A 13539-nucleotide genomic window follows, 5' to 3' on the forward strand; every position below is an offset into this window, starting at 1 on the left:
TTTTGTAAAAGTGTTCTGCAATGACGAGTCCAACAGCGCCACCTGCTGGTATGGGGTAAGTTTGACTTGACTTGACTTGACTTGACTAGTTTAGCCCAGGGCTCGCCATATATGGGCAGGTTTAGGTGTTTCCAAAAGAGGCTATATGGAGAAGACCAGTTTACGGTTCGAAAACCTCTGCAAATGTGAATTTTATTTCGGCCATTTTTTCACAGACATTGCGAGAGTTGTAAACACTTAAATTGTCGTTCCGCGTCCATCCCAATTCTGCATACGTGCACATAAAAATGGGGCGTAAAATATATCACTGGTGGCGTTACACTTATTTCAGGGTTTCATTTGAATGCAATAGAGACATCTTCATATCGACTAATTTCGAATTTTATTGGCCAACCAATGTGTCTATTATCATTTAACCCGGTCACGATTGGCTAGAGTTCTTCGGAGTTAAAGGAGGAGTTGTCTTTTAAAGCAATACAGACCGGTATAGGCTAATGCGGGCTGAGGACCGAGAAGCGAAGCTGTGATTGGCTGAAAAAGTTGCCCATCAAAAGAAAATAGTTTTAGAAGTCTGTTTATTTGTAAACAAGAATTAGGGGGGCGAAGCACGCAGCTAGTAACAAGGCAGAGATACTTTTCGACTGTTTTATTTTCATCCATCGGTATTATGGTGTGTTTTGGAGTAAACCTTTTTAGGATGTTACGTACTATGGTGGAACTTCATGGCTGCAAGACCATGTCCGTCAGATTTGGAGTTTCAGGGATGAGTACATTAGGAAATCTTGATATTTTGAATGCCAAGAGTTGAAGCTTCAGACTCATTTGAAGATTATTAGTTTTGATTGTAAAGGGGGAACGAATTGGACTACTGATGGGTCAGGTTCTGTATATTCTTATAACAGTTCATATTTCAGTTTAATGTTGTCTTACAATGTGGTCATGGTGATTTCCAGTCTCAACTTCATTTTGGTCCAGGAAAATCCAAGTCCCTTTTCTGTTTTGTCTTGACATAACACATAGTTAAGTTTCTGTTCTGGCAAAAGTCATCACTCGTAACAGAATTTCAGACTCTTTTATGGCCAAAATAACACATTTCCAAATGGCTTTAAATCATATTTATTTGGTTCAGAGACTAATTTGGTGATAACCAATTCGGTCAGTAGGCGGTGCTCTCGGTTACCAACACGAATTCATTTGAAATAGTCTGTGTCTAGCATTTATCATGAAAGATGCAACATTAATCGATTTTGTAGTTCGTAGATATGGATAATGATTGATCAGTCCAGAAGAAAAATAACATCGACCCACAAATAATTCACCCAGTTTGATTTCAACAAACTACGTTTTATTCACATGACAAAGAAAATCGAATCAAACGTAAGAATAGAGCACATTGTTGACACAAGCACTCGGTGTTAGCAAGGGGGAAGGCAGAAGAAATGATGCAACAGGTTAAGAGTACTCATTAATGAACCCGGTTTTAAGATAATAAACTCATTTCAATGATCAGGGATTGTTTTCATAGCGTGCCAACATGGGATATTTGCCCAAAACACCAGAGGGTGTTAAACCAACCGTTTTAGAGTACTTTTGAGAACAAAACGTGCCTCAGGGGAGGGGTGTGTGAGAAGCAGCACATGGCCAACCAGGAAGATGACGAAATAAAGTTTCCTATCTCTTTTGGCGGTGGACTTCACGGGGATCGTTCTCATCCCGACGACAGGGACGGAGAGAACCACAGGCTCTCCAAGCTTTGGGGCTCTGGTGAGAACAGGCCCCAACCCTGGGTACCTAGGTTGGCGACCTTATTGTTGCATAATTGTAATTGTTGATAACAGGCAAAATTTTACGCGGACACATGATGAAATAGATCATCTATCAAAAAACATGACACATATGCAAATCATGAATCTTTTGAATCCATATGAAGACTTTGGGGTTTCAAATCTTTATTATCCAGCTGGAGAGTCCGCACACTTCCTGTGAATAAATGTGGATTTTTTTTTTTATGTAATGGCAAAGTCAGTGGTTAGAAAAAGGTGAGGGGAAAAGTTTTTGTGGCACTTATGTTCCTATAGACGTCCTGTTTGATACTCGGTCAAGTTTTTAATCTCCCACTTTCAGTAAATGTTAAATAAAACCAAGCAGGCAAAAGTCTTCTCGCCAGTGTGGGTTCCAATGTGTAAATTCTAGTGTCCAATATGGTTCATTTTTTTTTCACCAAAATGTTAACAGGTCAAAGCCTTCTCGCGAGTGTGGGTTCTTATGTGTTGTTTTAAGGCCCCACGCTGGGTGAATCCTTTTCCACAAACTGAGCAAGAAAAAGGCTTCTTGCCTGTGTGGGTTCTAATGTGTAACTTCAAGTTTCCCTTGAGGGAGGATTTTTGATCACAAACTAAGCAGGAAAAAGGCTTCTCGCCAGTGTGTTTTTTTTGGTGTAATTTTAAGCTACCATTGTGTGAGAATCGTTTTCCACAAATCGAGCAGGAAAAAGGCTTCTCCCCAGTGTGGCCTCTAATGTGTAACTTCAAGTTCCCATTCTGTGAGAATCATTTTCCACAAATTGAGCAGGAAAAAGGCTTCTCGCCAGTGTGAGTTCATGGGTGTTGTTTTAGGACCCAACGCAAGATAAATCCTCTACCACAAAATGAGCAAGCGAAAGGCTTCTCTCCAGTGTGGGTTCTAATATGTTTCTTTAAGATTCCACTTTTAGTGAATCTTTGACCGCAAACTAGGCAGGAAAAGGGCTTCTCGCCAGTGTGGGTTCAAATATGATTTGTTAAACTCTTATTATCTGTGTATCTTTTACCACAAATTGAGCAGGAGAAAGGCTTCTCGCCAGTGTGGGTTTTTGTGTGTTTTTTTTAACTCCCCACGGCGGGTGATTTTTTTTCCACAAATTGAGCAGGAGAAAGGCTCCTCGCCAGTGTGGGTTAGTTGGTGTAATTTCAATAGTTCATTTCGGGTGAATTTTCGACCGCAAACTGAGCAATAAAAAGGTTTCTAGCCAGTGTGGATTCTAGTGTGTATTTTTAACTTCCCACTTGTAGTGAATCTTTTATCACAAACTGAGCAGGAAAAAGGCTCCTCGCCAGTGTGGGTTAGTGTGTGGTTTTTTAAGCTCCCACGACAGGTGAATTTTTTTCCACAAATTGAGCAGGAGAAAGGCTCCTCCCCAGTGTGGGTTAGTTGGTGTAATTTCAATTGTTCATTTCGGGTGAATTTTTGACCACAAACTGAACAAGAAAAAGGCTTCTCGCCAGTGTGGGTTCTAGTGTGTCGTATTAAGGTACGACTCGTGGTTAATCTTAGACCACAAACTGAGCAGGCGAAAGGCTTCTCGCCAGTGTGGGATCTAATGTGTATCTTTAATTGTCCTCTTAGAGTGAATCTTTTATCGCAAACTGAACAAGAAAAAGGCTTCTCACCAGTGTGGGTTAGTGTGTGTCTTTTTAAGTTCCCACGGCGGGTGAATTTTTTATCACAAACTGAGCAGGGAAAATGCTTCTCGCCAGTGTGGATTCTAGTGTGTATTTTTAACTTCCCACTTGTAGTGAATCTTTTATCACAAACTGAGCAGGAAAAAGGCTCCTCGCCAGTGTGGGTTAGTTGGTGTAATTTCAATTGTTCATTTCGGGTGAATTTTCGACGACAAACTGAACAAGAAAAAGGCTTCTCGCCAGTGTGGGTTCTAGAGTGTTGTATTAAGGTATGACTCGTGGTAAATCTTCGACCACAAACTGAGCAGGCGAAAGGCTTCTCACCAGTGTGGGTTCTGGTGTGTATTTTTAAATTTCCACTTATAGTGAATCTTTTATCGCAAACTGAGCATGCAAAAGGCTTCTCCCCAGCGTGGAATTTCATATGCAACTTCATATAAGACTTGCTTTGAAACGTTTTCCCACACTGGGAACATGTGTCACCAACTTCCGACTGCGAGTCGCATTCAACGTTTGCAGAGTGGGACGTGTCGTCGTCATCCGTTTCCACGTGTTGACGGGAGTTGATGCTTCGAGGCTCCCGACAACTGTTATCTTCAGGTTGACCTTGATCTTCGACGGTCACTAGCAAGACTGGGAAATCCTCCTCCTCTTTAACGCCAACAGGCTCCCCATCCTCTGTCTCTTGCTTAACGTGATAAGGCTTCAGATCTTCCTCCTCCTCCTCAATTTTAATGGCAGGCAACTCTGGTTCCGGCCGCGCAGTCGCAAGATATTTTTGGCTGACGTCTGCAAGACACAAGTCACATTTATTTGTATTGCCCTGAACTCGTTCAGTGCCGTAATCTACGTTTTCAAAAGCATTGTCCCCGAGTGCCAAAACGTAAAAAAATTCTAAAGGCTCAGGTGCTGCTGATCAGTAAGGAATGGGAATGAAATCAGTATGATAAATCACCACTAGATGCCAAGAGTGGCTTTGTTCGGATCGTCTTGTAAATTGTTCATAAGTGTGACTCCGCACACAGACACACACATACTTTTCCTGACGGTTCTCACCTTTGGGATGATGAATTTACGACAGCCCCTTAAGTTATAATTTCCCTCTTTCCGAGGGAATCATTTCTGGCACTATGTTTTTGTTGACCTTAAATAGCAGTTGTGCAGTGAAAAATTTGACTAAATCATCTAATTTTAATCATTTGGACTGCAGGAATAAAATGTGCGTATGATCTTGATGTCCTACCCCGTGTATGGTTCTAATTGCACGTTTTTGGAGGATAAAAAGGGACTGGAGTCAACTTTTGTAACGATTGCCCCAGACTTCTGCACAATATGTTAAGTATGGCAGAACTGGAGAACAATATCATAAATACAATGCATTATAGTCTAAAAGGAATTTGGCATTATTAATGATTGAAATGCTTTTAGATACTTTAGTTTGTAAGTGTCTGATGTGTTTCTTCCAGCTTCATTTATTGTCTATTATCACCCCTAAAAACTCAATTTCTGTTAGTGTCCATTGCAGCACCATCCATTTTGACTTCTAAATCTCTATTTGCCTTGCGATTAGCAAAGAATATGACTTTGGTTTTATTTCAATTTAAAGATCATTTATTTATATCCATCCATACTTTTAGGTTAATTAATTCATGATTATTGCAAGTTACCAAATCAATATAGTTATCATTGGAATAGAAAATGTTAGTATCGTCTGCAAATATTACATATTTAATTGTTTTGAAACATTAAAAATATCGTTAATATGTAAATTAAATAACTTTGGACCCAGGATAGAACCCTGTGGTACTCCACATCAGATGTCCAGAAGTATTCAGATGACAACTGTCCCAATTTCATATTTTTCTTCCTCCCCGTCAAATCCCTTTTAATCCATTGCAAAGCCACGCCCCTGATGCCATATCTTTCCAGTTTTTTTAATAGTATATAATGATTATTATTGAATTTTCAGGAAAAAAAACGCAGTGGTTTGCGGTTACCCTATCGCACTATGTAACATCGCGATATGGATTTGATTTCGGCTCATTGTGCAGCCCTACTTCCCGCTGTCGCTCGGTATGAACCCAAAATAAACAGACTTGGGAGACTGCGCCTTTAAGGTGTGAAACAACACAACGTCAATATACTGAAGCGCTGTTTTAAAACTAAACGTTGCGCCGCCATGATGACCACCTAACAGAAGCTCCGCTTTAGTTTGCGCGTCGCTACGCGTCGACGTCAATTTCTCGACAATTCAGTCGAGGGAAAAGAAAATAGACTGTGATTGCCGATGTAAAAAATATTTGCGAATATGAAAAATATTCACCCTGAGGCAAATATGTCGTCTTCGAAACGGCCCATAGCGCACGTGACTGATTTAGAAATAAGGTACGTCATTTGAAAGAATGAGCGAGAAAGAAGCTCGGACCTTTTTCGAAAGGAAAGTACGGTGAACGTGGACGGCCCAATGCGAGATGTCAAATGTTGTGGAAAGCAGATAATAACTCAGGATAAGGAAAGTTGAACCTGAAATGAACTTGAAGCAGTCTTGGAGATGACAATAGCCTATTGTGTGGCGGAAGTCATGAGCCGGGGTCGGGCAACCATCAAGAGTTATTTTGAGCTATGCAAAATGGAGCGGTCCCTTTTTGCCATATCTCCTCTCTGTGTATTTTTTGGGGCGACACCCAACGATGTTCCCTCCAAAATAAGGACGTTGCAGAAAGTAAAACGACCAACCTGCTCTGTTCAACACAATTTGGAGTATCTTGTAAACAGTTCCTGGCAACTCTGGTTCCTGCCACACAGTAGGAAGATATTCTTCACCGATGTCTGCAACACACAAGTCAAATCGCATTTATTTGTGACGCCTTTAATCACAGAAACTCACAAAGGGACGCATAGAACACTGCAGGGTTCCCGCAGCTTAAGGCAAGTTCAATTTAAGACTTTTTGCATGCCTTTGGATGTCAAATTTAAGAAAAAGTTAACAAAAAACACACGATTGAAACAAACAAAAAAACACTACATGAATAAGAGTAAATTTTAAACAAATGTTTGTTTAATTTTATTTTTTTAAATTACATTTTGGTCCAGACACAACTCTCCAGAGTTTGAGACATTTAAGCAGGTTGCAATGGTTGTTGCAAGGGCCTCAGCACATAATACACAATCAACCTCAACATTAAATATAGAGTAAGTTATAGAGATATCAAGCTTCCTGTCTCAAAATTTCAAAAGATGCAGCAGGTTCTACAGTAGCATGCGTCTGGTCCAGGTGCTAATCTGAATATTCAGAACGCCTGAACCTTCTAAGCTCGTCCTTCTCCCTCAAGGACGAGGAAACAAAAATATGAGGTTACTCATAAGCTATGAAATGTCGGTGTGTCTTAAGTCGAGATTGGAACATTTCCTGTCACGAAATGTCAGACAGTCCCAAACGCAGGGCGCAAGGGATGCTGTGAGACCTGACTTGAGAGATGTTTATTTAAACAACAAAAGACTGTCCCGGCGAGAAGGGGGTGTGGGACTTGGGTAGTAGAGGAGGAGATCTTGAGACGGAAACTTGAAAGGAGATGTTTGGGTGGCGAGAATCTTGAAAATAGGTTACTTGGTATTATGCTTAAAGAAGACTGTTGAAGTTTCGGGACAAGGAGGAAAAACTTGACGGGAAGACCTGGGGAAGTTCTTGGGTAGGAGGGAATCTTGAAAATGAGACTTTAAGAGGACGTTTGAGATGAGTGGCTTGAAGAGAAGTTAGAATATGAAAGGAATTGAAGGAGGAGGTGTAGCTTGTTGTTTTGGTGAGTGAAAGTCTACAGCAATCAAAATGAGTCAGCAAAATGAGGTAGGAGCCTGGGGTACTCATATAAGAGGTGGCTTATTGTCTAATTGCAAAGAGGGGAGGGGGCTGGAACATGTTGTAAAGGTGACATCTTTTGGATATAAGAAGGACTGAAGGCACCAAACCCTGACATTTCCACATGGTTGTGTAAAATTCGCACAGTTGTAATTGTGATGCACTTTTGGTTTGAAGTCATGTCGGTATTTGTCATTTATTGTAAAGAAATCAGGGAACTATTGGAATTTTTGACGCGACTTCATACGAGTTACTGCTAAACTTTATTTTAATTCCTGCACTTTTTGCTTTTTAGTTTGAGGGAAAATTTTCAGGGAGCAATTTAAGTTTACATGTTACGTTAAACAAGTCACTCGAGAGCCTAAATGTTATTTCCTGCACTTTTTGTATTTGCTAGACGTGAAAAATGAGTCATTTACAGTCAAAGGCTGAAAAAAACTATTTCAAACCACTATTCTTTCTTTTGAATACAGTGGGACCTCGCTACTTCGCGGTTCCACGTTCGCGTATTCAGAGCTTCGCGGGTCCAAATAATAATAATGATAAAATTAAATATATTTTTTTTAAAAGAGAAAAATGTTTTTTTAAGCATTTTTGAAGGGGCTGGCGTCGCTACGTTCGCGGGTTCAGAGCTTCGGAGGTCTAAATAATAAAAATAATAAAATTAAATAATTAAAGAAAAAAATAAGAAAAACTTTTTTTAAACATATTTGAAAGGGCGTGGCTACTTCGCGGAATTTCACTTTTCGCGGGTGGTTTTGGGCCACATTAACCGCGATAACCGAGGGATTACTGTAGTAGATTTTTTTTTTTTTTTTTTTTCGCTAGCCTGCAAAAGTTTGGGAAGCATTGTCACTGTAGCAGAAGCGAAAAATGACGGACCTGCCCCAAGTTGCTTGGAAACAGCGTCCGGTCGTTGAAGTTCTCGCTCGGTCTCCTCTTTGGCTCCCCGAAGCTTCTCTTCAAGAGGTCCTTCCCCACTGGAGCACATTTTCTCCCAACTTTGAACGAAAAAAACGCCACGAGGTGTCGCTCCAACTCGGGAGTAAAAAGGACAAACCTTCGAAAAGGACTGGAAAGTGATACTTCTGCCGAGTTTACGTCGTTTGAAGTCGACTACAGGACTTTCTCGACATTCTCTTGTTCGGCAGCCATGACACCCTCACCTTCGAAACCCCGCCGCAATGGATTGTGGGACACAGACATAGACGACTGGATAGGTCGCCGTGCTGTAGCAGCCCACTAACTAGCATGACTACGAGGCGGCCATTTTGGTCGGGGCAACGTCGCCTAATGGATTTACATTGAAAATAAATCACAAGCTGCTCATTTTAAAACTGATTTTTATGTGGGTAACTTGTTATCAACATTACGGAAAATTAGCTTGAAACCATTTAAGAAACTGAAAAATTATTCCTTGAAAAAACTTACATTATTAAAACAATAATTTATAAATAATTATAGAAGTTAAATTTTAACACTGTATATTAAACGCTGAGAAAGACCTATTTCAATTCAAAATCAGTGTTAGGGGGACATTTTGAGACTTTGAGAAGAACTGGCGTTTAATCTCTTTTTAACATTTTTTTTGTTTTTTTCCAAATCAAACTAAATGAATTACCGTTATATACACAAATGACTAACAAAAAAATAATCTATGTATAAATATATAAAAAAAAATTTTTAAAGACTTAGTAAAGGAAATTGGTCATCTGACGTCTACTGAAGTGTCTGTATAGATCAGGGGTGTCAAACTCAATTTTACAGAGGGCCAGAACTCAAACCACACCCTTGAACAGGATGAATATATATTGAATACACTTTATTTTTAAAAAATAAATAAAAAAATATGAATTTAAAACAGCCAGGAAAATTATTCCAGAATAAACAACCTTAAACATTAATTGAATTAAAAATTGTTGCCCTCCATAAAATATCTCCTGTCAAAACTATCAAAATGAAAATGTGAAAAAAACCGCAAAATATAAATAAAATGAGCAGGTTGTGATTTCTTTTCAATGTACATCCATTGCGCGAAGTTGCCCCGACCAAAATGGCCGCCACGTAGGCACGCGAGTTAGCGGGCTGCTGCAGCACGCCTACCTAGCCAGTCGTCTATATCTGTGTCCCACAATCCATTGCGGCGGGGTTCCGAATGGGAAGGTGTCATGGCTGCCGAACAATAGAATGTCCCATCGTCGACTTAAAACGACGTAAACTCGACAGAAGTATCACTTTGCAGTCCTTTCCGAAGGTTTGTCCTCTTTAATCCCGAGTTGGAGTGTTTTTTGTTGAAAGGCGTAGAAAATGTGCTCCAGTTGGGAAGGACCTTTTCAAGAGAAGCTTCGGGGAGCCAAAGAGACCGAGCGAGAACGTCAACGACCGGACGCTGTTTCAAAGCAGCTCGGGGCAGGTCTGTCATTTTTTGCTTCTGCTACAACCTTGACGAGGTGTTGTGAAAGGATAGTGGGATTGTGGACGCGTTCTTAAGGATGGGCTGAGCACCCATATGATGCGGAAGGGGTAATCTGGAGGGACGAAAGCATGACCGACTTGGGTGCCAAGGTGCTTAACTTGTTTGTGTGTTTGGGCAATTGGGTTGGCCATGGGGGGGCTATTTTTTCCCTTTTATTTTCTTTGTTATTTCATGTGTTTGTCTTGCTGTCGGTCACCCCTCTTGAGGGATATGACCAAGGTAGATATATAGACCATATAACCAGCTCAGTAGCCTAGATGGTAGTGTGCCCGCTTTGAGACTGGGAGGTCGCTGGTTCGCGCCTCGGCCGAGACATACCTAATTGGTATAATGGCGGCGCCCTCTGGCTGCGGCTGCATCGACTCGCTACAACGGGTCAGGTGTATCGACATTTCGTTCTGTGTACATTGTTACAAAGAATGACAATACAAAGGAAATTATTATTATTAATTATTATTATTATTAGATAGGTAGACATCCTTGGCATCAGGGGCATTACCATTGGGGGTTGGCCGGTGTGATGCCGATAAATGCATCCCTGCCGAGTTTTGCATCCCATAGCTACTATAACCTCGATTTATCTGACTTTTATATCACTTTTTGGGAATGTACTGGCGAACATATAACCAAAACCACTTAGTCTTGCATTTGTTGGAAAATTAAAACAACTTAAAACATTCCGTCTTTGTATCTGTTGTGAATGTAATCGACCGGTAATGCACACCTTATATAAATCACTTTTGAACAGGTAACATAAATGTCTCCCATTTATCTGTTGATGATTTGACTGTTCGACTGTTCATTTGAGCATAATAAGCATTTTGGTAGACTGGATAACAGTTTCAAAACGAGCGATTTGAGTAGAAAAAGGCAAAATAAACATGTCACATGTATTTTTTGGTTTGAACAATTTTATTGACACTTTTTAGGGCAATTAAACACATTCACAATTTCACCGTATCATATTCTAACAATATGTATCATTATGGAAATCTATGTTCGCCATAGTTATAGTAGCTACGGGATGCAATTCTCTGGAGGGGTGCATTTCTCGGCATAACAGGTTAGGTTCCGGGCTAGGGTTTGGGCTTCAAATCAGGGTTTTAAACTTAAGGTTCCAAAATAGGATTCAGGCCAGGGCTAGAAAAACTAAAGCTTAGGCTCTTCGTTAGGGTCTCAAATTGAATTTAGTGTTCCGAAATAGGATTGGGGCTAGTTACAGCTAGAGTTAGGTGTAGGTTGTGCAGTCCTTTGGGACATTTTTGTGATTAAGGGCTATATACATAAATGTGACCCTACTTGAATCCAATGCGCTTCTTGTCGTCTATCAAATGAAGAGTTCTGTACCGGGTACAGTTGTACACTCTGGTACAATGCTTCTGAAAACGTACTAATACGTTACGGCACTGAACGAGTTAAGGGCAATACAAATAAATGTGATTTGTGTCTTGCAGACGTCAGCCAAAAATATCTTCAAACTGCGTGGCAGGAACCAGAGTTGTGTACCGTTAAAATTGAGGAAGAGGAGGAGGAAGATCTGAAGCCTTATCACGTTAAGCAAGAGACAGAAGATGGGGAGCCTGTCGGCGTTAAAGAGGAGGACGATTTTCCAGTCCTGCGAGTGACCGGGGTCCGTTCAACCGTCGAAGATCAAGGTCAACCTGAAGATAACGGTTGGTGGGAGCCTCGAATCATCAGCTCATGTCAACACTTGGAAACAGATGAGGATGACACGTCCCACTCTGCAAACGCTGAAAGCGACGTGCAGTCGGAAGGTGGTAACACATGTTCTCAGGGTGAGAAAACGTTTCGACGCAAGTCTTATATGAACCTGCATATTATATTCCACGCTGGCGAGAAGTCTTTTTCCTGCTCAGTTTGCAATAAAATATTCACTACAAGTGGAAACTTAAAGAGACACATTAGATCCCACACTGGCGAAAAGCTTTTTTCTTGCTCAGTTTGTGGTCACAAATTCGCCCGAAATGGACACTTGAAATCACACCAACTAACCCACGCTGGCGAGAAGCCTTTTTCCTGCTCAGTTTGTGGTAAAACATTCAACCGAAAGGGACGCTTGAAATCACACCAACTAAACCACACTGGGGAGAAGCCTTTTTCTTGCTCAGTTTGTGATAAAAGATTCACTACAAGTGGGATGTTAAAAATGCACACTAGAACCCACACTGGCGAGAAGCTTTTTTCTTGCTCAGTTTGTGGTAAAAAATTCACCCAAAGTGGACACTTGAAATCACACCAACTAACCCACACTGGCGACAAGCCTTTTGCCTGCTCAATTTGTGGAAAACGATTCTCACAGAATGGGAGCTTAAAATCACACCAAAAAACCCACACTGGTGACAAGCCTTTTGCCTGCTCAATTTGTGGAATACGATTCACACTGAATGGGAACCTTAAAAAACACACACTAACCCACACTGGAGAGAAGCCTTTTTCCTGCTCAGTTTGCGGGCACAGATTCGCTGATAGTAGGAGCCTAAAAAGACACTTTAGTACCCACACTGGCGAAAAGCCTTTTTCCTGCTCTGTTTGCGATAAAAGATTCTCCCACAAAAGAAACTTGAAGTTACACACTAGAACCCACACTGGCGAGAAGCCTTTTTCCTGCTCAGTTTGCGGTCAAAGATTCGCTGATAGTAGGAACCTTAAAAAACACATTATAACCCACACTGGGGAGAAACCTTTGACAGTTTGACTTTTTAGTGAAAAATTCATCTATATCGGCACTTGAGAATTACAGAGAAGACTGCTCGGTTTGTGGTCAAACATTCACTGAAAGTGGGAGCTTAAAAACACTTCATCAACCAAGTATCATAAAGGCCGTCTATAGGAGCATAACTCGATATGAAGATGTGTCAATTGTATTCAAATGAAACCCTGAAATAAGTGTTCGTAACGCCTCCAGTGATATATTTTACGCACCATTTTTATGCGCACGTATGCATAAAGCAGTTGCAACACTGTCCAAGAAAAAATGGCTGAAATAAAATACACATTTGCAGATGTTTTCGAACTGTAAACCGGTCTTCTCCAAATAGCCACTTTTGTAAACACCCAAACATACCCATAGAAAAATGTGTAAAATGCACTATCTAGTTTTTAAGTTTGGGATCCAACCAGGTAAGGCTTCAAGCTATCGTCTCACCTGTTAAAACACCCATGCTACACTCATTTGCAGGCAGTAGATTGCAAAAACTAATTTAGGCGAGGAAAAAAAAAAACTTCTATGTGTGTTCCAATTTGGATGATTTAATGTTAGTAGAACTTGCAATGGGCACAAAATGTTGTATATCTATATATTTTTTTATGTAACGGGTGTAATAATAACTTTTTTTGTTGAAATTCCTGCTGAAATATGTTTGTATAGTGTGTGTATGTTGTGTCGCTCATTGCAGTCTCCGGCACGCTGCTGACGCAACTGAAATAAAAGCCTCATCATCCAGTCCGGCCTGAATGTAAGGTCCTTGGTGGGACGGCTACACCGCGATTACATATCTACATATCTATCTATCTACATATCTACATATCTATCTATCTATCTATCTATCTATCTATCTATCTATCTATCTATCTATCTATCTATCTATCTATCTATCTATCTATCTATCTATCTATCTATCTATCTATCTATCTATCGCTTTATCTATCGCTTTATCTATCTATCTATCGCTTTATCTATCGCTTTATCTATCTATCTATCGCTTTATCTATCTATCTACCCACCTACCTACCTAACCACCCAACCA

The 13539-nt window shown here is 40.5% G+C and overlaps 2 protein-coding genes across 2 annotated transcripts in view; one reads left to right on the forward strand and one right to left on the reverse strand.

The window, feature by feature from the left end:
* Positions 1–1629: 1629 nt before the first annotated feature.
* LOC148368304 (uncharacterized) lies at positions 1630–8461 on the reverse strand. The gene is made up of 3 exons (XM_088330360.1): positions 8179–8461; positions 6177–6269; positions 1630–4229 (listed from the first exon to the last, which is right to left on the reverse strand). Exons 1-3 carry the CDS (start codon positions 8285–8287, stop codon positions 3004–3006), a joined length of 1428 nt encoding a protein of 475 aa, XP_088186486.1. The 5' UTR covers positions 8288–8461; the 3' UTR covers positions 1630–3003.
* A 1011-nt stretch (positions 8462–9472) lies between these two features.
* Positions 9473–13539, forward strand: part of LOC148368305 (uncharacterized) — a 28599-nt gene continuing 24532 nt past the window's right edge. Inside the window, exons 1-2 of the mRNA XM_088329687.1 lie at positions 9473–9709; positions 11227–12482. Of these exons, the coding sequence (XP_088185813.1) occupies positions 9604–9709; positions 11227–12482 (1362 nt within the window). The 5' untranslated portion in view covers positions 9473–9603. The remainder of the gene's footprint in view (positions 9710–11226; positions 12483–13539) is intronic.

The sequence above is a fragment of the Urocampus carinirostris genome, chromosome 3 (genome assembly GCF_059441175.1).
Source record: "Urocampus carinirostris isolate Australia breed hairy pipefish chromosome 3, RoL_Ucar_1.0, whole genome shotgun sequence".
NCBI classification, from domain to species: Eukaryota; Metazoa; Chordata; class Actinopteri; order Syngnathiformes; family Syngnathidae; genus Urocampus; species Urocampus carinirostris.

Excerpts from the sequence above, each read along its gene's own strand:
- LOC148368304 (XM_088330360.1), bottom strand. The coding sequence starts at position 8,287 with ATGTGCTCCAGTGGGGAAGGACCTCTTGAAGAGAAGCTTCGGGGAGCC. Across the intron at positions 6,270-8,178 it reads TTCCAAGCAACTTGGGGCAG|ACATCGGTGAAGAATATCTT; the intron begins GTCCGTCATTTT and ends TGTGTGTTGCAG. Across the intron at positions 4,230-6,176 it reads AATTGTGTTGAACAGAGCAG|ACGTCAGCCAAAAATATCTT; the intron begins GTTGGTCGTTTT and ends TGTGTCTTGCAG.